The sequence below is a fragment of the Lonchura striata genome, chromosome 2 (assembly GCF_046129695.1).
Source record: "Lonchura striata isolate bLonStr1 chromosome 2, bLonStr1.mat, whole genome shotgun sequence".
Lineage (NCBI taxonomy): Eukaryota > Metazoa > Chordata > Aves > Passeriformes > Estrildidae > Lonchura > Lonchura striata.
The window spans coordinates 67920407-67946075 of NC_134604.1; the positions used below are offsets into that span (position 1 = coordinate 67920407).

Below are 25669 nucleotides of genomic sequence, written 5' to 3' on the forward strand. Positions count from 1 at the left end.
CTTAAATACTTTAAGCGTTTCTGTATCAGGATATTTAAGCAGCTAAATACTTTGATGAAGTCTGTTTCCTCATTCAAAGCTGGAAATACATTATCATGAATATTTACCGTGTCAAGTAAGGACATAAAACCTCATCAGCTCACACATACACATCTATCAGGCCAACCTATCAGCTCATTCTGAAGTTAGAAGCTGCATCCTTAGCTAGTCACGCTGGTCTCATGAATTTTTCAGCCCTGTGCCTCCTCTGAAACAGGCAAACACTATTTTAGGAGACCAAATCCTCCCCATACAGCCTCAGGAGGGGTCAAAATCCATCAGAGCTGAATGTTATTCAACTCTGAAGCAAAGCTTTATTAGAAATTGCTGAACAACAGTACCTGAAAAGCTGGAGGGGGGGCAGGGGGAATATCTGGCTTCTTCCATGCAGGGACACTGAGGACAATGAATGCTATCGCCTCTCCCTGTTCTTTGTAACAGCCAGGACCTGAAAGGCAGCAGCTAGCGTGCAGAGAGCACATAGCTTTAAGCTGTGCCAGAGGAATATGAGGCTGGACATTAGGAGGAATTTTTTCACAGAAAAGGCAATTAGGTATTGGAATGAGCAGTCCAAGGAACTGGTGGACTCACTGTCCCTGGAGGCGTTTAAGGAAAGACTGGATGTGGCACTCAGTCTGGTTGTTATGGTTCAGTCACAGGCTGGACTCAATGATCGCAGAGGCCTTTTCCAACCGAATTGATTCTGTGATGGATGTACTGCTGACAGCCGAAATCAGGGGCTGTGTACCCACCACACCTCCATACGGAATGCACAAAGTTAAGGTTTCTTCTAGCAGGGATGGGGTCCTGCACAAGCTAGAGCTGGACTGCTAGGAGGCAATAGAACATTTATGCTATGGCGGGTTATGGCACGCCGAGACAAAAGCCCTCTGCGGAGAGCAAGTGATGCGTACAATTAGCATATTCCGCCTGCCAGCGCAGGGGGGAGATACCTACAACAACGTGACAAAGAGCTCTAGAGAGGCTACCCAGTGTACTGAAGGGGGAGCATTGTCACGGAGGGCGGCCCGTCCTCCTTTCCCCCGCAATTCCGGGCCGGAGCCCCCGCCGCCTTCCCGGGCCCCCGCCTTCCCGGGCCCCCGCCGCCCCTCCGCGCGGCCCCGCCCCGCGCGCCTGGCCCCGCCCCGCCTGGGCCGGCGGCGTCCTCGGTCGCCATGGGAACGGCGCGCGTCACCGCGCCCGGCGCCGCCGATTGGCGGGAATCGTTCGAGAAGGCGGCCGAGGGCGGAAGCGGAAGCCGCACGTGGAGCCGGTGAGTGGCTGCCGCAGTTTCTGGAAACTTCGCCTCATTGTCATATTTAAAGCGGCGGCGGCGCCGCTGCGTCCCTTCCCCGCCCGCCCGCCCGCGCACGCTACGGGGACCGGCGGCCGCAGGAGCACCGGGAGTGAGCCGGGCAGAGCGGGGACCTCCCTCTGGCGCTGGGGCCATGGCCGTGGTGGGCTTTGATTTGGGCTTCCAGAGCTGCTACATCGCCGTGGCGCGGGCTGGCGGCATCGAGACCGTCGCCAACGAGTTCAGCGACCGGTGCACGCCGTGAGTAGGAGGGGGGGACGCGGGCGGGGGCTGGTCTGTGCCCGGCGGAGCGCCCGCCGTGGAGAAGGTGCTGGAAGTTTCGCGGTGGGGCGTGGAGGGGTTCCTGCTGTGCGGGGCCAGCGCGTTCCCCGGCGCTCGCCGCCTCCGTGGGATGGCAGGGGACAGATACAGGGTGGCGGGGCCGGGCGGCAGCCCACTGCGTGTCCCTCCAACCCCTCTGTGCTCCCCTTCCCGCCCCAGCCTGCTGTGTGCTCCAATCCCCTCACCCGCTGTGTTCCGCTGAACCCCTCCTGCCATCCTGACGCGCTCTGTGTCCCCCGCCCCGGTCCCCATCCGCTTTGTTCCCCTGTGTCCCCCCGCCCGCTCCCCGGTCCCGACCCTCCCTGTTCCCCCGTGTCCCGCTCGCGGCCCGGTGTCTGCCGCTGTTCCCCGGAGCGGAGCGTCCCGCGGGCAGTGCCCGGGGATGCGGGCTGCGCGGAGCCCCGCGGGTCGCGGTGCGGCGGGCTGGGAGCGCCGGGCGGCCCGGAGAGTGCCCGTGGGGCAGCTGGGTTAAGTGGGACACGGGCGAGCGCACTCCCACTCGTGCTGCTTAGGCTGGGCTCTGCCAGCTGCTCCAGGGCAGCTCCCCTTGAGTCAGAGGTTAGATATAGAAAGCCTCTGGCTCAAAGCGGGAGTTAGTTGACAAGTTAGAAACAGCCATGCACAGACGGGTAGGGTGTAGACTGGCTGTGAGCTCTGAATTGCGATCATCCTGTTTTACCATTTGGATAAGCCATTGTGAAAGGTCCTGGATTCGGGCCAAGGCTTTAAGGCGGATAAAAGTCTTCCCGTGGTTTTTTACTGTAAATTCAAAGAATGGCACTTTGACGGAAAGACTTAGGTGTTTTATCTGCAGTAGTAGAAAATGAATCCGTGACAGTTCTCAGTCGTGTTTGTTGTCGGGACTGAGTTAATTGGCCTGTTGTTCTTTCCAGGTCGGTGGTTTCATTTGGATCCAAAAACAGAGCTATTGGTGTTGCGGCTAAAAACCAGGTAGGTCATTTCCTGCTGCAAACTGTTGAAGTATCACTGGGTGTAAAGAGAGTTGGCTGTGTTTTCTTAAGCCAAACAGCCTCAGTTTCTTGTTGAGCCTTTTATTTTAGAAATGCTGCACTATGCTGCCATGCTTTCTTTGGGGAAATGTAGGATGTTTTTGCTAGAATGTTTCTGCTCTCTCCTTCATTAATGTGATACTTTCCAGTTGAATATGTTCATATTCTGACAAATTAAGTTTACTGGATTTCTTTTCCTAATGATTGTATATAGGATTTCCCTTGTACTTGAAAGAAAACATTTTAAATGCTGTGCATAGTTAATTAAAATCGGATGTAAGGGGAGACATTTGCTAAAGCTATTCAGGGTACCTTACTACCTTTGGATTTGCTGTAAATTAAATGCCTCTGGTTTTGAAGATGCAAGACCTTGTTTTGGTGGTGTTTTTTTTGCAATTGAGATGCTCTGAAAGGTTTAATGTTTTCTTTGTGAAAGTAGTATTTTCAGTTTAGAAGGAGAACTTAATTCCAACAAGTCTCAGAATAACAAACTGTAATGATTAAATAAATCCTTAGGTATTGTTCGTTGTTACATAACTGCTGCTGGGAGATCAAGCATGCAGCCTCCGCTGGCCTGTGCATCTCTCTCATGTAGCAAAAGGACTGCAGTGGGTTTCCATGGAGAGAGCACTAAAGGAGACTTCATTGCACTGTAATAGCACTCCTCTTAATTTTGAATAGCTGAGGCAGTACAAATACTTTACATGTTAACAAGCACATGCACATTCAGTTACAGGTTAGCATTTGGAGTAATGAAGTAAACACATGTGTTTGTGTTTTTTTCTTAAATTTCATTTCAGCATTGCTGAGTTGGCTGCTGACATTGTTGCAAGTCAGAAACTAGTATGATTCATTAGTGTGCAAAAATTAATTGTTACTGAAAATGGGAAATTATCGAACTTGATGTACTCTCAAGCATGTCTCAGTATTGTTAGATTGTTCCAGTAGATGCTGTGGAAAACATGAAGTAATCTGCAAGTGAGGCCAATTCTCTTAGATAGCATTTACAAGTATGTATTTGCAATGATGAGCACCTGTGACTTTAGTTATCTTCAGACTAACCTGTATGATATTACTGATGGAGTGTTTCATGCTTGGCTCTCCTAGAAGTTGAAGCTAAATATTTTTGCCAAGAAAAAAGAATTTAATACTTTAAATGATAAAAGATGACAGATGTAGTTGTCAGTGGTTCAGTTTGGCTGATGACCTGAGATGTGAATTGTGTTTCTTTTGCAAATGTGTAAATTTCCTGACATGGACTACTGAGAGTTAGATTTTTGGTGTCTTAGGGTCTTAAATCAAGGCATACAATGATTCTTTTCATTTGGAAAAAAAAAAAGGCAAAGAAACAAAAAAATCCCACAAAATAAAGAAAAGGAGGTTTTGATTGGTGACTTCTACAGTGTGATTTTGTGAGAGAGCTCAAAATACTAAAAGGTGATCTCTTTAATATTTGAGAAGTTACTGCTGGAGCAGACTTTCAGAAAATTTCTGTAACCTTTAGGTAAGTATGGTACCACTGGAAATGAGAATGGTACATTAGTTAACAGACCATAATTCTTAGCTTTCTTAATTGTGACTAAGCAGGAAGATATTAAAACATGCTACAGACCTAATGGCATACAATTACTCTAAAAATATCTTAAGATGGTTCTCTTAGAAAAGGCTTTGAGGTTAATTCTAAATTAGGCTATAAAAGCTGCAGAGTGTTTGCTCTTCTCTACCCACTACATGGTAATAATTCCTGCTGCTACGTTCTTCAGCCATACAGCTGTGAAATACATAGCATTCAAGCACTCTGAAGTTGTGGCTATACAAATAAATAAAACCATGCTGGGCAACAGTCTTCAACACAGGAACCTAACTACACAACCACATTAAAGTACTGGAATAGTTCTTGGCATGATTTTTGGCGTGTGTTGACTTGTGCTTATACTATTAATTGCTGAGCACTGTTTGGTGATTAGAATAAACCAAGGATGATTAAAATAAATCCTTGATTTAATAAAATTAAAAGTAAAATTTAAATCAAAAATTAAATTAAAATTAAAAAATACAATTAAAATAAATCAAGGATGATTCTCAGCAGGCAGTCCAAGTGTGGCATCTTTCCACAGACACAGCTGTCTGAAAGTTACTGTTTGTTAGTGGGAGTATTGGCCTCCTTTTTTTGTCAGGGAGCTTTTCTGTAGGAGAACTGTCCTAGTTGAGTAGCTTTGTAATACAAGATGTAGCTCAGATTCTCCCATTTTATCCTGGAAAACTTTATGTGCAACAAGGAATTGATGCTTTTCTGTGGGGATGGTGAATGCTAGAAATATTCCTTGGTATGCTCAGCATATGAGACGTTGTCATGCAGTCTGTTGGTGCCTGCCTTATTCTACCTGTAGATAATAACACACTTTTATACTTTCTCTCTAATAAAATAGCATTACTTATACTCTGAGATATGCACATTATCTCTTAGGCTGCTCTAGTTGTCTGGTTTCTGTTGTGCTTTGCATTTCTGATAATGAACGTTTCTCTGTCGCTTGCTCTTGGGAGCTTGCATTGTAGTTTAGCAAATAGTTCAAGCTGATGTTAGCAAAAAAAGTTCCAAATTGTCTATGCACTGTATTCTTCTCTGGTTTAGTGCAAGAATTTGAGTTGCTGCTAGGTGAGTGTGAACAAGGAAATGATGTGATTTCAAAGTAGCTCAGGGGGGAAAAAGTATTGAAATGATGGGGACATTTAAGCTTGACAGTAAGTAGGAACACCCTTGTTTGCGCTTAATGAAATAATGCTTAAAGTGGAGGTGGTGTGGCTTGGGTTGGAGGTCTTACAGGGAAACCAGCTTCACATGTTAAACATTTGAATTTGGTCTAAGTTCTGTCACGCAGGGTGACAGAAGTGAGGTGTAAGGTGAGTGGCCCTGGTTTCCAGCACAATCAGCAGCAGAGTGTTCCAGTGCAGTGCACAGGGGGGTTTCCTGAACTGGGGGAGTGTCATGAGGAGACAAGAGCTGCCAGAAGCCTGCAGCTTGAGTGGCAGTGGCTGATGGGACCTGGGTGGGGCCAGGAGCAACAACAGCAGTTTCCCCCAAATAAAAAATAAGCCCTTAGGGAGCGCTGATGAGCAGGGTGTGGCACTGCAGTGTGCAGGAAGGGTGTGAGGCAGTGCCAGCCCGGCCAGGGAGCAGTGGGACCCACCTGGCAGAAAGCCACTGCCTCGCTGAGCTCCACACCCGGCACAGCTGGCACAGCTGGCACACCTGGCACAGCTGCCCAGACAGCGCTGGCAGCAGCACTGGTGGCACTGGGTACTGCCAGTACTGGGTGGCACCTGCAGGGTGAGCCCTGCTCTCAATACCAGGAGTGGGTAGTGCCTGTTAGCACAGATGTGGGAATGTGCCCAGGTACTCTTCCACTTAGTGACAGAACTCTGGCAGGAGGTGAGTAGGTTGAGGACTATGAGGGAGTGTGTGAGAGAGAGATGATGTAGTGGAATTGCACCCTGCGTTCCCTGGGACATGCCTGGGAGGCAGGCAGGACACACAGAGGGGTCCTTTCTCTCTTCTCCACCTGCTGGAAAACAGTGACTTGAAGAGATAAGGAAGAATCTGTTGCCAAGGTTAGGTTGGCCTATGCCAAAACTGCTTCACTGAAGAAAAAGACAGGACATTGCCATAGGAGACTCCCTTTGGAAGGGAGCAGAAGGCCCAATATGCTGGCAGGAACCACTTTTTAGGAAAGTCTGCTGCCTCTCTGGGGTCCAAGTTCCTACCCTGGTATGGCTGTCAGATGATTATCCATTATTGGTTCCTCAGGTTGGCAGTGATGAGGTTGCACCAGGAAGTCCAAGGGCAATCAGGAGAGATTTCAGGGCCTTGGAATGACTTCTTAAGGGATCAGGAGCACAAATAGTGCTATCATGTGTTCTCTATCCTTCCAATTGCCCGAAATGAAGGAGGAAATACGAAGAGCCAGCAGACCAATATCTTAAGCCTGGTGCCATTGTCAGAATTTGGGGGTTTTGATCATGGGTCAGTTTACATGACAGCAGGACTGGTAGCAGCAGGCAGGGTATACCTGTTTCAGGGAGGGAAAAGGATCATTGCACAGGAGCTCAGGGATCACTGAGAGCTTTAAACTAGATTTGGAGGGGCAAAGACATACAGCCAAATTTGCTAAAGATAAGCCTGAAGGATTCCACAGCAGTGTTTGAGAGAGAATTGGTCTAGTGAGGTCCTTCACTCTGCTGCCTTGGTGGAGATGGGATGGAGATCTATGCAGCAGCAGTGACACAAGGGTTATTATTGATTTGTTTAAAAACTGTGGCAGCTCCTGAGAATGGTCACGTAAGAATTGGGGCTTCTCCTCTGTAAAAAAAGTGGCAGGCTCAATAGCCCAGCTGAAGTGCAATGCCAGCAGGCATCAATGCCTGCAACACAGGCAATAAAAAGGAGGAGCTGGACACCATTGTGCAAAAGTAAAACTCTGACACAGTCGCCATTGTGGCAACATTGGGGGATGACTGGCACACCTGGTGTGTTACTCCTAACTGGTTAAAAACTGGCTGGATAGCCAGGCCCAGAGTGTTATGGTAAATGGAATTAAATCCAGCTGGCAGCATATCACCAGTTGTGTTCCCCAAGGCTCAGTACTGGGGGCCAGCCCTATTTGATATTTTAATCAGTGCTCTGGAAAAGGGGATCAAGTTTACCTTCAGTTAGTTTGGAGGTGAGGCCAAGTTGGACTGGGGTGTTGATCTGCTGGAGGGCAGGATGGCTTTACAAAAGGATGTAGACAGGCAGGGTTGAGGGCCTCTGTATGAGGTTCAGTGAGTGCAGTGTCCTGCACTTGAGTCACAGCAACCTCATCGAACACTACAGGGTGGAGGCAAAGTGGCTGGGAAGCTGCCTGGTGGAAAAAGACCTGGGAGTGCTGTTTGACAGTGGCTGAAGATGAGCCATCTGTGCTCAGGTGGCCAAGAAGGCCAATGGCATCCTGCCTGTATCAGCAATAGTGTGGCCAGCAGGAGCAGGGCAGTGATTGTCCCCCTGTACTCAGACTGGTGAGAACACACCTCTGATCCTGGTTCAGTTCTGGGCCCCTCACCACAAGAAGGACATGGAGGGGCTGGAGCGAATCCAGAAAAGGGCAGTGGAGCTGGTGAAAGGTCTGGAGTGCAAGTCTGATGTGGAGCAGCTGAGGGAGCTGGGGTTGTTTAGCCTGGAGAAGAAGCTCGTGTATGCCCTTATCACTATCTATAGTAACCTAAAAGAAGCACAAAGTTGCACCAAGGGAAGTTCATATTGGCTGTTATGAAAACGTAGCATCCTGAATTGCTAGTGAAGTCCATGGTAAAGAAGCAGAAAAGGCCTTTGCATGGTATCCACAGATGTTTAATTCAGCCGTGCAGTGAGATGTTCAGAGTTCCCAGCACACACACATGGAGAGCCCAGCTTATTCACCCCCCGGGGGCCAGGGGGTCAGTACAAAGATATGGGCTAATCAGGGAATAGGGAGGGATTGGCTCAGGGACATATGAACAGGGGATGGAGCCAATGGGGTTTTAACAGCTTTGAGGGAAGCTTCTTGTGGCTCCTTAACTTAGGGGATGCCCCCCAGGGTCCTTACAGGAAAAGATTATTTCACCAAATGGTTTGTGAACATCTCTACAGGCTGCCCAGGGAAGTGGGGCAGGGTATCTAAAAGGGAGGTATCTAAAAGGTGTGTGGATGTGGCTTTTAGGAACATTGGTGGACTTGGCTGTGTTAGATTAGCTGGACTTGATCTGAAAGGCTTTTTCAAACTTATACAATTCTATGATTCTAAATCAGTTGACTAAAGTAGTAGGCTCTGTTGATCATGTTATTGTTCACCCAGTTGTCTCAAGGTTTCAGAGATAGTTTTATAATCCTTAATAAGTAATCTTTAATAAGTAATCATCTGGAAGTCTGTATCTAACTTACTAATGAGCTGATAAAAAGTACCAGACAGTAATTACCAGTGTTAAATAAAACAGCTGTGACAAGGGAGTGGGCAGTTGTCTGAAAACTTGACCTGTGCTTGGGGGCATACAGAACAGCACTGAACATTGCAGGCTGATTTAAGAGTGGATTTCTAACTGTCCTGTATTTCTTTACAGCAAATTACTCATGCCCACAACACTGTATCTAACTTCAAGAGATTCCATGGCCGTGCATTTAATGATCCTTTTGTTCAGAAGGAAAAAGAAAAGTTGAGCTATGATTTGGTTCCCATGAAGAATGGTGGAGTTGGTGTGAAGGTAAATCTGCAGTGTATCTTTCTGGGTTGTGTAGCTAAATCTGAAATTTTAAATTTCAGCAACTAGTCATGAAAATATGTGTTTCTTTTAATTCTAAAGGTAGGTTGTTTTAATCTTTCTGTTAAACAAGAGCTCTTCTTTATCTAGCAGCTTTATCTTTAAAATAGTGGATGTTAACCTTCAAATTAAGTTTAATTTACAAATAATTGCTGCAATGCAAATTTCTGTGTTGGCAAATTGCTAGCTCAAGCACACTGGCAGAAAAACTGCTAAGATAATTACAAGGTCGTATGGTTTTACTTCAAAGTATGACTTTGTCACTTTTTTGTGGAATGCATTGCAGCAGACTTAATAGGTGGTTTACAAACGCTTTAGAAAATAGTTGGAACTCTTCTTTAGAATGATTGCCATAAATGAGTGGCAAGTGTGTCTTTAGTGGACTGCCTGGAGTCAGTTACTTGCAAAAGTGTTTAAAGCCAGTTCCTATAACATTGCAGGTTTGGCTCTTGCTTGTATTTCAAGGACTTCATTGATACAATATCAGCTTTTCATAGAATAGGTGCAGTTAATAACATTGTGTCCATTTACAAAAATATGTACAATTACTGATAATGAAGCCTTGCTGGCATAACAATCACTGCTTCACTGTTGAAGACTTTAGCTTGAACTCGTCCCCTCATAACTTCAGTATAGATCAGTCCTAAGTAGTGACAGTATCACAGAATTGTATACATTAGAAAAAAGCCTGACTGGAAAAGTAGCCAAGCTTTACAAAAGAGATGCTTTTTCTTTAGCGGTTTGTGATTTGTGAGGTTATCAGATAAATTCAGACAGAAATTATTGGTTTCCTTTAATCAGTGTGTGTAAGAGTCTTGTATCATCCGAGAGTCTAGTGTTGGGAGAACACTACTACTACTTGGTGTTTTTCTGTTTTTTCTTAGGCTGCTTGGAGAAGAAGTTAGTATTTATTTCTATTTAACTGTGGTTAAAAAGTTTTAATAATTGATTCAGTAAAATTCAATAAGACTGGGAGGTTCAGATAAAAATTTCTCTTAAAACCAAAATGCCTGAATTTTCCCCAAATCATACTGAATGAATAAAAGAGAAGTGTTACTTTCAGGCACCAGCTGTAACGTGTTGCTTCACTTCATCGTCATGTATTCTATTGCATGATAAAAATGGTGCTTCAAGAATAATTTTTGCTACAAGAGCAATAAATAAACTTTTTCTAAGCTTTATCTTAAGCTTTTAGTTGTTTCAACTGCATAGGTGAACTGTTGTTGCACAGTTCTTCCTTTCAGAGACGCCTCACATATTTGAGCAGAAGGATAAAAATGCTGAGGAAAAATACACAGCAAGTACTTCTGTACATTTTTTGCATTTGGCATCAGTTTGAAAAACGATGGTTATTTTTACTTAATGATGTGCCACATGTTAAACTTGTGTCACTTTTGGCCATTTCCTTAATCTATGGAGTTGATAAGTTCTTGATGTTTTAAGACAGAATGGAATTATTGCTTCTATAAACACTCAGCTGGGAAATTAAGTTGTAAACTGAAGTCCTGTAATGAAATAATGAAGCATGTCATGATTCATAGGTTATTAGCCAGCAGTGTGTCAAAGAACATTAAATGTATGTAATTTTCCTTCAATTGAACTAACGGAATTATTTTACCTATTCTATCCAGGTCATGTACATGGATGAGGAGCACATCTTCAGTGTGGAGCAGATTTCAGCTATGCTATTGACTAAATTGAAGGAGACTGCAGAGAGTAACCTGAAAAAGCCAGTAACAGACTGTGTTATTTCTGTAAGTAATTGTAGTGCACAGGAACATTGTCTTTTAACTTCAGCTATCGAGGGCATTTTGTTTCTATTCATGCAGAGTGAAAAAGAACTCTGCTAAGCACTTAAAAAGGAATTAATCCTAACTAGCTTTAGAGCTTTTGATTTAAAGAAATCCCAGGGCTGCTGCCATATTCCAGACCCTGACTAACTTAATGAATTCATTCTCTTGGAAACCTCTGGACCCAAAATGTTTTTGGATCCAGGTATATATCCTTTTGGAACAGCTTGCTTTCATGACTAAGCATACAAATTACTAATTGAAATAAATACATATGTTTGTGTTTTTCTTGAATTTAAAACAATTTGATAACAACTTTGAACAGTTTTTATTGTTTATGAAGATTTGCCCTCTGTCTGCTGAAAATTTTAGTTTGTCCTGTTTATCTTCATCCTTTCAGCAAACCTTGTTTTCTTTTTCACTGTTATGACTGCACAGAGAATGACCTCAAATCAAGATCAGTCATTCCATTGCAAAGCCCTGAGTATAAAATAACACCTGCCTCTCTGTTCTCAATGACTCTGAACAAGTCTGTCTCATGTTGCATCTAGGAATATTTAGCTCTGTTATTATTAGAAATGTTGATTCTCCAGTTGAACCTGGAAAGCTAGTTCTTCATGTGTCCCCTTGGGGGGGACATCAGAAGGTACTGTCCAATGCCAATGCTAGAGAGCTGCAGAAAATTTTCAGCAGCATATTCCTTCAGAATTTCTTAGCACTTCTTGTCCAAAGTAATTTCTACCAAAATAGATTATCTTCATTTGTTATCACTTATTTCTTTTGCTTTTCTCACATCTGCAGCATTGCTGTACGCTTTTTGTTGCCTCTTTCCTTGTTTGGACAGGAGTATACCTGCTAGTTCTGATTAAGGTATTCCATGTCACTGTCTTCACAATGTCTAGTTTACATTTTGCACCAGCACTTAATGTTATCAGCATTTGTATACAAATAACTCATTTGTTTCTTGTTAGTGTGTGCTTATGTAAGCTACCTGATGCTGGTTTAATTCCATCTCTGAACAGAATATTTAAAGTGTCAGCTCATTATGGTAGTTGCATTTTAGAGGTTTGCAGTAAGGATCTTCCTCAAATAGGAGGAATAGATACAATTTTTAAATTAATACTTTCAAAAAGGTGGTGTAATGTCTCATTTTCTGGAAAAAACTTTGTATTCTCATCTACCTTCTTCAGGTTCCATCATTTTTCACAGATGCTGAAAGGAGGTCTCTTCTAGATGCAGCTCAGATTGTTGGTCTAAATTGTCTTAGATTAATGAATGACATGACAGCAGGTAAGTAGGGTAAAATAGCAGTTTCTGCAATTGAGAGGTGGGACAGAGGGTATATTTAATTACTTTAAGAAAAGTAAATTAAAAGGCAAATATGAGACACAAATATTTGAAATACTTGCTGTTCTTTTCTTGGTTTAATGTCTTCTGTGTGAAGGGGTAGATGAGATCAAGCTCCACTGATAATTATCTCCTCAAACACTTATTTAAGAGTCACTATGTGTGCCTGGACTACTTGTTCATTTAGTGTACTGCTCAGATGCACAGTTGCAGGATTTAGACACTCCTTGATTAAACATCAACACCTCATAACTTTCAAGGCTTTTTTCAGTATAGTCGGGGTTTTAAACAGACACTTGGCTCTGCTGACCATTTATACAACTCTCAGACAAAACTTTCCAGCTTGGGAGATGATACTCACTGTAAATACAAAACTGAGTTTGGGTTTTGTTAAGATGTTCTGTGTTTTTGATAACTTTGCAAGGCAAAAAAAACTCAAAAAACCCAAACACGTGCTTAGGGGCCATGTACATGACTAAGGGAGTATATTCTGCTATTCAGATTGTACAGCTTGGATTAATGGAATAAAGCTTCCATGAAGATAGTATATCTTGCACGGGTGTATGTCTGGATCTGTCATTATGCTTTTGATCTTACGGCTTAATGTTTACAGGGATGTAATGGTATGCCACTGGAAACTAGAGATTGTGTGGATAATATCTGACACTTCTTTTGCAGTTGCTCTGAATTACGGAATTTATAAACAAGACCTTCCAGCTCCTGAAGAGAAGCCACGGATAGTTGTGTTTGTTGATATGGGACATTCTGCATTTCAAGTATCAGCCTGTGCATTCAACAAGAGTAAACTGAAGGTAGTAAGATTAAATGCAAATAAAAGAGTTTATAAGCAATTAGAATCAAATAGCCTGCCAATCTGCCTTCTTTTTAAAATTCTGAAATAATTTAATGCATGGAAATGGCAATGAGTTTAAAGGCAAAGGTTTTCATCAGAGTCCTTCATTTCATTAGAATTGTTTCAAACAAGCTGTAAATTTCTTGCAATACACAAATGTAAGATATATAATATTAGTGCTATAATTTATTTTGCTTTATCTAAATGTGTGTTTATGGATTAAAGTTTTGAATACTTAGGATTGTCACTTAGCTGCTTAGTCTTATTTCCTCTGTAAAAATGAAGATTAATTTTTGTCTAATGTGGTTATGCATTGGAAGACAGGCTGACCTGTCCCCAACATTATTTTGAAGTGAGGACTTGCTGATATTGGAAGACTGCTATTCACTTTGATTTTATTAATGTTAAACTAAATAATTGTGTTCTTTCAAACCAGGTACTTGGGACAGCATTTGACCCTTTCCTCGGTGGGAGAAACTTTGATGGAAAGCTGGTAGATTACTTTTGTGCAGAAATAAAATCAAAGTACAAACTAGATCCAAAAACCAAAGTTCGGGCTCTTCTTCGTCTGTATCAGGAATGTGAGAAACTGAAGAAACTAATGAGTTCAAATAGCACAGACATTCCCCTAAATATTGAGTGTTTCATGAATGATACTGATGTATCTGGAAAAATGAACAGGTGAGTTCTGTACAAGACAGGCTTTAGTGGCCATATTTTTTAAACAAGTGTTTCTTTCAATATTTGAAAGAAACTTAACGTGCTAAAAGTGTAAGTGCTGAACAGCTGTGGCATTTTTGTAATGCTAGAATAGCTGAGTCTGGGAAGTGTGATGTTCAGCTACTTCAGTAATGTTTCAATACCATAAAGCATGCATAAGAAGTTTAGATTCTTTTTGTAGAATATGTTCTTAAAACCATAGATTGATGCTTGCAAACCAGAGGGTTGGCTGCATATTTTAGGTAACCTAAATCCCATACTCTTGTTAAGATAGCAACAATTAAAGATTTGTTTATTTTTTTTCTGTTCTTAGTTACTGTGGATATGGGTAGAGAAATGGAGGGCAGAAACAATGCTTATGGGTGACAACTTGATTATGGTCCAAGTGTAAATGAAGTCTGTCTCTTCCACATGTTTACAAGCATGGCTTCATTTATTAGTTCTGCAGCTACTGCTGAGAGTGATGGGTTCTTTTTCTTCCATTATGTAGGCAACAGCTTTTCATTATAAAGGAAGTATCAGTGTTTTCTGATTTCTTATCTGTAACCTCTGCTCTGAGGCAAATACATAGCAGCTGCCAAACAAAACCTTTATCTTACTTAACAACATTGATAGTGGCTGGAAAAATTTGAAAGCAGCTGTTTGTGGACTACGTTGTCTCGTCTACGGTTGCCACCTTGGCCTACTTACAGGAGTTTAGTTTTAAGTCACTTTGCAGAGTAGTTAACCAACCTAGTCGGCATCAGTTTGGAAACAAATACCAGGCAAGGTTCTTGTGAGACAGACATTTCTTTAGTTAATCCCATTTTTTTTCTTAGGTCACAATTTGAAGAATTGTGTGCTGACCTGCTGCAAAGGATAGAGATGCCTCTGCTTTCATTAATGGAACAAACACAACTGAAAGTGGAAGATATAAATGCTGTAGAGATTGTGGGGGGAGCAACCCGTATTCCTGCTGTCAAAGAGAAGATTGCTAAATTCTTTGGCAAGGATGTCAGTACAACACTTAATGCAGATGAAGCCATAGCTAGAGGCTGTGCTCTGCAGGTATTATACTGGCAGCACTTGATGAAATTAAAAGATGTATTTCTTAGTAGCATTTCCATGAAGAATTAGTTATGAAGCAGTTATAAAAAGTTGTAGAAGTGGTCCATTTTAAAGTACTCAAGGGAACATACATGTGCACTAGGTCTTTTTACTGTTTAAAAAGCCCAGAGTACTCCTCCCTGGTGTAGTACTCTATTGCAGTATTTTATTGCAGTATTCTGTAAGTAGAATTTTTCTTCAAAAGAATACAATCTAGGGAATTTAATGCCAAAAATTTAAGTTGTTGTCAAGCTGAAAGATATTTTTACTCAACAAGGTATGAGGAGTATCCATGGAGAGCTCAAATTACTGCAAGTTTGACTTTCCTGGTATCCGGCTTGCCATAAATGTGAAACAAGCTTTTATTCTGTCTCCCTCCCATTTTTACTGTTTCCGGCTATATATTACAAGAAAACCAGTCATTCTATGTCCTGCCTTATTTCACCCTCTTCTCTTTGACTTGTTTCTTTACTCCATCTCACTGACAGCTTCCCATTGCTAGCAATCAATTGTATTCAGGGAAAGAAACAGGACCCTTTAGATAAAGACTTGTTTTAGGCCTAAGCACTGCAACATTTTCGTTTTTTACAGTCCTGCTATTTTCTTAGTGTTACCTTTACTCATAAGCTGCAAAAGGCCTGCTAACACAGCACATAAACACTTGTGTGTGAGATTTCTCACACTGCATTGAAATTGAGGATTGGAATAGTTCTGCCTATCAAAATCAATCCGGTTCGCACTTGTTTGAAAAGTTTTTGCTGTCTTGGCTAGCGGAGTAGAGGAGTTAACCAGCTTTAATGCAAGCTTTTTTTTTTTTTTTTTTTTTTTTCTCCAGTGTGCCATTCTTTCTCCAGCTTTTAAAGTGAGAGAATTTTCTGTGACAGATGCTACACCTTTTCCAATATCTCTGCTGTGGAATACAGAAGCGGAGGACACTGAGGGGTAGGTAGCTCAGACTACCTTCCATCAAGCTTTTGACCTTCATAATTCAGGGGTCATGTTCTTGCTTGCATTTAAACTAGGATTTTGGCATAGAAAAGCCATTGGCCATGTACCTGAGATGGTTGACTGGGAAGATTGTAAAGACATAGGTTGAAATTTGAAAAAAAAAGAAATATTAAAAAAAAGTGAGTTGAAAGAGCTACGAAGAGCTAGTATCTTGCTAGTATCTTGTTTTGCCTTTATATGGGTGTTGGGATTAGGAATATAAAATTAGATCAGTGCTTGGGTCCTGATTCCACTTTGCCTTCTGGCTTTTTGCTTTTTACTCAAGGTGTTCCCGACACCTGAGATTCTTGATTTATTAGTAATGTTATGTACTATGGAAATATTGTGAACTTATATGGATGCTATTTATCTGACTGAAGGAGGAATTTAACACCTAGCAAAAAATTAACATTTGTAAGAGTAATTTCTTGCTGCAGTCTCCTACTGAGACTGACATCTGTTACTAATGGTGCCATGCCTGTGGGAAATGCAATTGCTGTCTAGGATGTAAAGAGCTCCAAGTTCAATCTGTGGAAAAAGCATAGTTCTAGAGGGATCTGTTCATACCTTTTTCATGTTCTTTGTAGTTCAGCCTTTTTTTCTTCCCATCTGTTTTCTGTGGAGGTGCAGGGCCTAATTGTTCTGTCACTTATGAGAGCAGCCTGTGGGTTCATGTTCTAGGTAAAGCTCTCACTTTCTCACATCTAGGTTATTAGATGAGATCCTCCACAGTTAGGAGACAAAACTTAGTTAGAAATTAGGATCAGGCTGGCATAATATTGGACATGCTGTAGAACACAAAGTAAAGCTGGTTGTTTTTCTGTCATGTTGAGGAATGAATAATAATCTGGTGTCAGGGTTCTCAACTGAGCCATGGAACGTAAATGAGCAAGGAATTAACAGGGCTATAATTATCCTTTTGAGACTAAGGAAGGGTGCAAATTATGATTCAAAATACACCATTCCAAGCTCAAATAGTAGAATAGGGCAAGTTCTCATTACAGTAGAGAACAGTAAATCCTTTTCCCTTGCAGTTACAGTAGTGAGGTATCTTTATTGGAATTGTTCAGAAGGATAAATGTTCCAAAACATCATGGTCCTCTAAAGAGTTCTGACCCTATATCAAAACCTTCCAGCTCCAATACACTGCTAAAAGTGATACTTTTCCCTTAATTACAGAGTTCATGAGGTCTTCAGCAGAAATCACGCAGCACCCTTTTCTAAGGTACTTACATTCTATAGGAAAGGTCCATTTGAGCTAGAAGCTTTTTATTCTGATCCTAATGGAGTCCCATATCCTGAGTCAAAAATTGGTAAGTAATTGTCCTGGAAATAGTGTTGTCTCCAATAGAACAATTTGTGATCAAACAGTAATTGTTGTTATGCAGTATGGTTATGATGTATATATTCAGGTTTTTGTCTCTGAAGGACTCAGAATTTTCCCATTCCTGAGGCAACTGAATCAGTATTTTTTATTTTTCTTGCTTATAATGTTGCTTTGGCTAAATGAAGAAACAAGGGGAAACAAATCAATGCCTACAACTAAAATGTGGCTATCGTTTTACTACTAAAATGTGGTTATCATTTACTATAAAATACCTTTGTAACTTTTAAAATCTTTTCTGCTTGTTACTGAAGCAGGCTAGGAATAATTTAATAATATCTCCTGTATATAAAAACCAGCATGTTTTGAATAACTAGTTGTTGTTTTTACCTATACCTTCTGGGATTGACATAATGCTGAATAACTTTCAATCAAAGCAGTCTGAAATAGTGGCAGCTACAAGACTACAGTATTGATTTATCTATGTAACATTTCTAAGCATTTCTTTCTTTCTTTGACAAATTGCAGCACATGAGAGTGTTGATAGTTACAAAGAGCTTTCAGCATGGTTAGTTAGAAAAAGACTGTGATGGTAAAGACAGGCCAATTAAATAATTGTTCTTGAGTTCTAAACATGCAATTAAATATTGTGTATGTTTGTGTGCCATATATTTTGAAAAACAGCACAATGGAGAGGGACTTATTACAAACACAAGTAGTGACAGTACAAGGGGGAATAACTTTAAAAATTGCAAGAGAGCTGATGTAGATTAGATGTTAGGAGCAAACTCTTTGTTGTGAGGGTGGTTAGGCACTGGAAGGTTTCCCAGAGAAGTTGTGGATTCCCCATTGTAGGAGGAATTCAAGGCCAGGTTGGATGAGGTCCTGAGCAATCTGGTGTAATGAAAGGCAGGGGGCTTGGAACACAATCTTTAAGGTTGCTTCCAACCCAGGCCGTTCTATGATTCTATGACTGTATTTTGTAGTTACAGAAATGTCATATTTCCTTTTGTGGTTAACTCTTACCATAAAGACTCGTGGTGGGATTTGTCAGTGTTCAATTTATTTGGCTTTAAAAAATGAGAAGCTGTTTAACTGCTGTTCTGAAAACTGGTAAGAGCAGAACTGAAGAACAGTTTTGTTTCAACTCAGTTGCCAATTAATTATTTGCTCAGAACAGAATTATTGGTATGAGAAATGGATGAAGTAATAGTTCTAATGAGACTGGCAAAAAGGAGAACCAGTCACACAGCTCCAGTATTACTGGATTTACGAGAGAGAGGATTACATTCTATATCCTGTGAAACAGGCAGGTAAAAGCTTGTGTGCTTGTGGTCTAGATCTGTTGCTGAAGGAATGGTGTGTGCAAATGTGTATCTTTGGCCTGTGAGACTGGGGAACTTGTACTTTGCAGCTAAGTGAGCATTTTGGTCTGCAGGTCACTCTTTTGGTAAATCTATGCATAAGGAAAAATGTCTGCAGTTAATGTGAAGGACATCTGATTCTTCATTTACTGTTGAACTAATTGTCTGTTTGTTAGTTTCACAATGCTTGTTTCAAGTATTACAGTAGTTACCTTTTATTCTAGGGCAGAACCTAATTGTTCTGTAAGGGCAGACTTGCATGGATGTTAGAAGGTGTAAGGAAGACCTCTAGAAATAGTGTTTCTATGTTGGGCAGTAACTTGTATTTGAAAGGCACCATTTAATATTTGCATTAGACTAAGCCCTTCAGTAGTTTTTTCAGCCCACTAGTAACACAGAGAGCACCAGTTTTGTATTTACTCTGTATTAGTGGTGTCAGGAGAACCTACTCTTTGATTTATAAGATGAAGTTGGCCGAAAAGCAGTGTACTTTGGTTTTGTTGTTTTGTTTTTTTTTTTTCTAGTACCGAGTTAATTTGAGGGACCATGAGATTAGTGTGGAGGCTTCATCAAATATTTAGAAAAAGTTTGTCTATGAAAAAGGGAGATGTTTTCCTGGCTCTGTAATATTACCTACTTAATTCCACTGTGTGAGTTTTGATTCTTTTGGTTTTAGGTAGGTATGTTATCCAGAATGTGGCAGCCCAGAAAGATGGAGAGAAGTCTAAAGTCAAAGTGAAAGTCCGTGTCAATACTCATGGCATTTTCAGTGTGTCCACTGCATCTATGGTAGAGCCAGTTAAAAATGAAGAGTGTGAAGATGTCAGTGTTGAGACTGAAGTTGAAGCTCAGGACCAGAGGCCTATTGAAAACTTCAGTGATGTAAGTTGACCTTTCTTGTGTGTAAATATCCTTATTGACTGGTGAAAGTGTGTTCTGCTGTTACATACTCTGGAAGAAAAATACCTTCCTCTAAGAAAGCAAAAGGAGATTAATTTTATGATGTGTGTAGTTGTCAGGAAATGTCTTTATAAGAACAGGAGACAATTTGTGCTGTCTTGGAAGTGTGTGGATTTCAAAACCAGTTTTTGTGCAAAGTGCCAAATAGCAGCAGGTTGGTTGTTTGAGGGTGGGGTTGCTTTCAGCTGCCATGGTTATCCAACTGTTCCAAACAGGAAAACTAGATTTGGATTGTTAATAATCCATGTGCTTTGTGTTTAAAGGATTTCAATGTAATCATTTGTATCAGTAAAGTTTTTTGAGACTTTTTGTGAAAGGGAAAGCTGAATTGTTTTCTACAGCATTGAAGGAGAGGGGAACACTGGGGAATAATGCACATTGTTATAGTCTACTTGATGTTTTAATACTTTTGAGGGGGAAAAAGTAAACATTATGACTCAATAAATTAAAAGCCCCTTTTTGTAAGAGAAAGTGGTAGCATGTGCACACACGCACACAAGTATTGTGCAGCAAGCCTGGCACTGGTAACATTTTCATGAACTCCTTCTGAACTTGCACCTAGTCTGTATCTCCATAGTTGAAGCGTGTGTGTTTCTGCGTGTGCACAGAATGCTTTGTAGGGCACTTTGTACCGTATGTGCGTCAGAAGTGAAGTGCCCTATACTTAAATGCAAGTGCACATGCCTTCTACATCCTTTGTGCCTGGGCTTTCATTTCAGAAAAATATCCAGCAAGAGAACAGTGAGGCTGGAACACAGTCCCAGGTACAAACTGATGGTCAGCAAACGTCACAGTCTCCCCCTTCATCAGAACCTCCCTCTGAAGAAAACAAAATCCCAGATGTCAAGAAAGTGAGTGACCCTTTAACTCTGTTGGAAATGTTATCCTATATAAATATGGCTTTTAAAATGGTAACTTATTTCAGGAAAAGCAAAGAACTTGGTGTTGGGACCTTTTTCATTTTCACATCTTTACTATAGTGAAAAATAATGTCTGTATCTTGTGATGATTTTTGTACAGAGTTTGCAAAAGGATTAGTGCAAGAAGTCTTTCTCTACTACTTCCAATTCTTCTTCCAGTGTTGTACAACTTGTTTATTTGGGTTTCAGACATTTAAACTTAAACAGCAGTTAGAGGCTGGGTTTATTAGGCCTGCTGAGGGAAGCTGGGATCAGGAATTCATAAACCTAAAAGGAAATAATCAATGTGAAACATTTGTCTGCATGTTATTGCTAGTGATTTAGTTTTTTCATCTGTATGAGATGAAAAATGCTTTGGGTTAAAATCTTAAGCCCTATTGGCATCATTAGTGAACTGCTACATTACATATGGACACTTCTGGAAAATCTGCAAACACGGTATATATCTGAGGAATGTCCTTGCTGCAGCTCAGTGCTTACTGTCTGGAAACAGACTGTAAGGAGACTGGGATAGGAGGTGGAATCCCCAGAAGGAAAGTGTCTCATGAGCACATTTTGAAGGTTTTAAAAGAACATGGAAAAACCTTTGTGTGTTCTTCCTCTTAATGTGTCTTTCATCATAATAGTACTTCATCAGAAATAAGTCAGGAAAATTATCTTATTTTTCTTCTTTCTAACTCAGACAAATGAGAAGAAAGGTGATCAGCCCCCAGAAGCTAAAAAACCCAAGATAAAAGTGAAGAATGTGGAACTACCCATTGAAGCTAACTTGGTTTGGCAGTTAGGAAAAGATCTCCTCAATATGTATATTGAAACAGAGGTGAGTTAGTGTGGTTTAGACTGCTTTCTTGTGTGCAGTTGTTAACCATTCACCTGCTTCTGAAGGCAACCTCTGTTCTTGTACTGTCAGCCTGGAGTGTGGGCTCAGTTAACAATGAACCAACTGTCTGCCTTCTAACACATAACTGACAAATGTTTATCAGAAAGCTTGAAGTGTCCTTTATAGCAATTAGCATCAGAGCACTGATCCATGGAATGGTATCACAGGTTCATTTAAACTATTGTAATTCAGAGAAGTGCAACCCATTTCTTCAGGTAAGTCTACTGCACAATAATGAGAATTTCAACAGTTAGGTGAACCAAGGCCTCTGGGAGATTTTACAGGCTTTGTAGAATGCTGTTTGAACATTGTTATTTTTTAATTAAAATATTTTCTGTGGTATACAGGGAAAGATGATTATGCAAGATAAACTGGAGAAAGAAAGAAATGATGCAAAGAATGCAGTGGAGGAATATGTATATGAGTTCAGGGACAAGTTGTCTGGACCATATGAAAAGTTTGTTTGTGAAAAGGTAGGTTATGGTTTTAGGAACTTCTCTGAAAATATGGATACCAAGTATCTGTTTTGTATACCTTGGTTAAACTTTCTCAAATCCACCCTGGACATAGCTGCAAAACCAGAACTTCATTTGAATGATGGCAGTGACTAACCCAGAATTAGGTTTAGGCATAACAAATACATATCCCTGAAAAAAGGTTTTGTCACAAATGGAGTAAAGTTTTGTTTCCAGTTGGAACTGGTGACTGGAAGGGGAAGCTGTGTTGCTTTATGTGGAACCAAAACCATGAATTAGAGTTACACCCAAAGTATTGGCCTAATCATGGACAAAAGTCTGTGAATGCTACCTTTGTTGTAGATGTGTGTTTCTCAATCCATATGCTGCCATGGTTTAAGTAACTTAATTAGGCAAAAGCTGCAGTAGAAATTAAATCTTTATATGGGAGGTTAAGGATTCATGTGTATATTTACCTCTGTTGTGTTACTTCAAGAAAAACGTGGTTGATTAGTGTGTATTTGGATGTTTGATGTGTTGAATTATATTGACACACAGGATCTGCAGGGATTCTCTGCTCTCCTAGCAGAAACAGAAGGCTGGCTGTATGAAGAGGGTGAGGATGAAGCAAAGCATGTGTATGTAGAAAAATTAGAGAATTTAAAGGTAGGCCTGTTAATATGCCCAAAAAAACCAAAATTTCCAAAAGACTGTGCTAAACAACATTAATGAATGTTAATGAATCACATAAACATGTAGAAATTGCTTTTTCTAGAAATTAGGTACTCCAATTGAAATGCGCTATCAAGAAGCAGAGGAACGACCAAGGTTATTACAAGAATTGGGACACAGGCTCCAGTACTATGCTACAATAGCTGGGGAATTCAGGAATAAAGTAAGTGGCCTTTTTTTAACTACAGTGCTTCAGTGAGGCTCATTGGCTGGAGGGCTTCAAATGCACTTTCAGATGAGCTGTGAACTGCTGCTATATAGGTCACAAATTTAACACCGCAAATGTTTCCCAGTACTCAAAAAATCTCACAAAGTGTCATATCTTCAGTTGCTTCTGGATGTTTCCAGGCTGAAGAGGTGTTCTTACAAAGAGTTTAGACTTCTGGTCTGATTCTTGACCTTTAAAAAAACTGATCTGTTTTTTAGGAATGTGCTCCTCTTCCAGTTCTTTCAGGGACAAGAATTATTGTATGGTGAGAAGCATTAGTGTAAAACCTAGTTGCAGATAAAGTAAAAACCACGATTTTATTATATGTGGGTATTTGGGGCTTGGTTTTTTGTGGGGTTTTTGTATTTGGGTTTTTTAATTGATATTTTTAGATTATGTTCTTGATAATTCCAGTCTGAAAATTTGCTCCTTGAATTTCAGCTTAAAGAATTTTAATAGTACAGCTCACAATACTCCAACTAATTCAGTCTGAGGCTTAACGTCAGAAACAATTAAGTCTTCACAGCTATAGATGACAAAATTAAATGAAATCATTAGTAGTGTTATATGTGAAATAACTAGCATGATTGTAAATAGCATATTTAATAACTTGGTTTTATTTAAGAATTTAAATATGGATTCATTGGTTGTTTTGCTGAGCAAGTTCTTCTGATAGTTGTTAATTGTGTAACTGTGGCATTGTAGGGAATGCTAAAGTTGAAAACTCTTATCCTTTCCCTGTACATCAGAATCTCAATGAAAAAACTACCTTGGGAGCAGGTAGCTCCTCCAGAATGGGAGGGAATGTGTTAAGAACAGTATCTTTTATTGCATGACCTTTTTGTGAAGCTTCTATGCCCTCTGTGACCTAGATTTCTTGTTTATTTGGGTAAAGAAAGCTTTATATTGACATATTTCCTGTTGTCTCTTGCTGTAATGGATCTCCCTTGTGGCTAGCTTCTATTTATTTTGACCACTGGAAGAGATTTACAAGTTATAAATAATGGAGATAGACTTGGTGGCATTACTTGATTACATTAAGACTTGACATTGACTACAAACAAAATGTTTGTATTTGGACAGGATGAGAAATACATCCATATTGATGAGATGGAAATGATGAAAGTGGAGAAGTGTGTTAGTGAAGTGGTAGAGTGGATGAATAATGCTGTGAGTGCACAGGCTAAGAAGAGCTTAGATCAGGATCCAGCTGTGCTTTCAAGTGAAATTAAGGCAAAACTACAGGTAAGTACCATAATAAACTATCTTTAGAGGTTGGTGCAAAAAGTAGACTGGTATCTGTGCCTTTTGTCCTCCGCAGTTTCATCTTGGTGCTCTAGTGTTTTTGAAAGGTAAAAAGTATGGAAGGGAAGAGATCCAGCAGAAAACAGAGGAGCTCTGGTGTACTATATACAATTCTGTGGAGCTCATTGATACTTGTCTTTCAGTCACCTTAAAAACTTGGGTTGTTCTTCAGTGTTTTACTGAGAGACAAAATAGTACTGAAAAAAAAAAGTGAAATCAAAAATACTTAGTTGAACTTTGCCCACAGAACATTGAAAAGTATACCAATTAATTTATTTCAGAGTACAATAAGTACTTGTCAGTTTGGACTCAAGGGAACAAATACAGAAGCCAATTTCAAGCAGTCTTTTGGACACAGGACTTTTTGCACTAGTGAAGCTGGTGGCTCCTTAACACACATTCTGCCCACAATTTTTCTATCTTTTTTAGGAATTAAACAATGTCTGTGAGCCTGTTGTGACACAACCAAAACCAAAAGTTGACTCTCCCAAGGAGGAAAACCCATTAAATGAGCAGAGTGATTATAAAACTGAAGACATGGGAGAAGATGACAAAAATTCCGAAATGCCTCAGCAAAACGGCGAATGTCATCCAAGTGATCAAAACACCATTAACATGGACCTGGACTAAGCCACTGCACTTGCAGCAAATTATTTCATCCCATGACAGAAGATGTTTTGGCTGTCATATGTGATGGGGGTGGGAATGCATTGTTTTGGAAACTATTTATATTTTTTTTCTTAAGACTTGTCTGGGATATGTTACGCTGTGGGAGGAAGAATAGTAATAGTGTTGGTCATGACTATCCTAAAAGGAAAATTGCCTTGGTAACTTTCAGATTCCTGTGGAATTGTGAGTTCATACTAAGCTTCTGTGCAGTATTTAACCATTTGCATCACTAAAGATGAAAAGAAGCCCTTGCTTTGAAATGTACTGCTCCTTTAAAAGGTTGTAATCGAAACACTCTAGGCATTTGTAGATGCCAAGGTAGTTTTCTTTTGTCTGGACATCTAATTGGATATGTCAGAAAAAGCCAGTGTCTGTCCTCTTCATAAGAACTTTGCAGAAGAAATCCTTCTGTCTGAGGTTTTTGATTGTTGCAGTCCAAAGTACTTACCAGGTAATGAGATGGTGAAATGTGTTAGTAGCATGCAGAAACGCTTACGTTTCATCTCTTGCTAAACAATGCATTTTTCATGTGGGGTACATAAAATGAAGGAAATGCTAATTCTGTTAGTGTTATTGTGAAGCTTTTTAAAGAGCTTTGAAATAAAGTTCATTTTACTGGTATCTTCTGACCTTTTGAGTTTAACTGTTTGCAGTATGCCTGCTCTTAAGTTTTGCCCTCCATTGCTTTGTGTTCCTGTGCAGGGGAGTCATAAACATGCTTAAGACTCTCACACTTTGCACAGAACTAGTTGTACAGTTAGACGAATGTAATTTGGCCCTGTAATGAGTTATGCCTCTTTCTTTTCTTTGCCCCGAGGGTTGTAAACACCTGAAAGAACCTGGAAACTTCACAGATGTTAGAGTATAGGACAGTGTTTGTAACTGATGCCTATGTAACTTACGTTGCAAGGTGCTTGTATAGCTTGAGTTATAAGATATCAATATAACCTAATGTATCTGTATAACCTGATATCAATATAACCTGAATCATAACTTTTATACCTATATAACATGATATAAATAACTTTCTATACAGTGTAATAGCTAGTATATGGTT

General features: G+C 40.5%; 1 protein-coding gene across 4 annotated transcripts; it reads left to right on the top strand.

Moving 5' to 3' along the window:
- Positions 1 to 1376: 1376 nt before the first annotated feature.
- Positions 1377 to 25233, top strand: HSPH1 (heat shock protein family H (Hsp110) member 1). Of its 4 annotated transcripts, none has more exons than XM_021541958.3 (18): positions 1379 to 1594; positions 2569 to 2626; positions 8815 to 8955; positions 10644 to 10766; positions 11993 to 12092; positions 12828 to 12961; positions 13439 to 13683; positions 14541 to 14769; positions 15644 to 15750; positions 16975 to 17108; positions 19160 to 19365; positions 20163 to 20294; positions 21046 to 21183; positions 21591 to 21716; positions 22257 to 22364; positions 22474 to 22593; positions 23722 to 23883; positions 24373 to 25233. In XM_021541958.3, the coding sequence occupies exons 1-18, from the start codon at positions 1488 to 1490 to the stop codon at positions 24571 to 24573; spliced, it is 2571 nt and encodes an 856-aa protein (XP_021397633.2). In that variant the 5' UTR covers positions 1379 to 1487; the 3' UTR covers positions 24574 to 25233. The 4 variants fall into 4 exon arrangements, with proteins under 4 accessions (XP_021397634.2, XP_021397633.2, XP_077637573.1 ...); XM_077781447.1 differs by lacking the exon at positions 1379 to 1594 and adding an exon at positions 2278 to 2405; XM_021541959.3 differs by lacking the exon at positions 20163 to 20294 and having other exon boundaries at positions 1377 to 1594.
- The last annotated feature ends 436 nt before the right edge of the window (positions 25234 to 25669 follow it).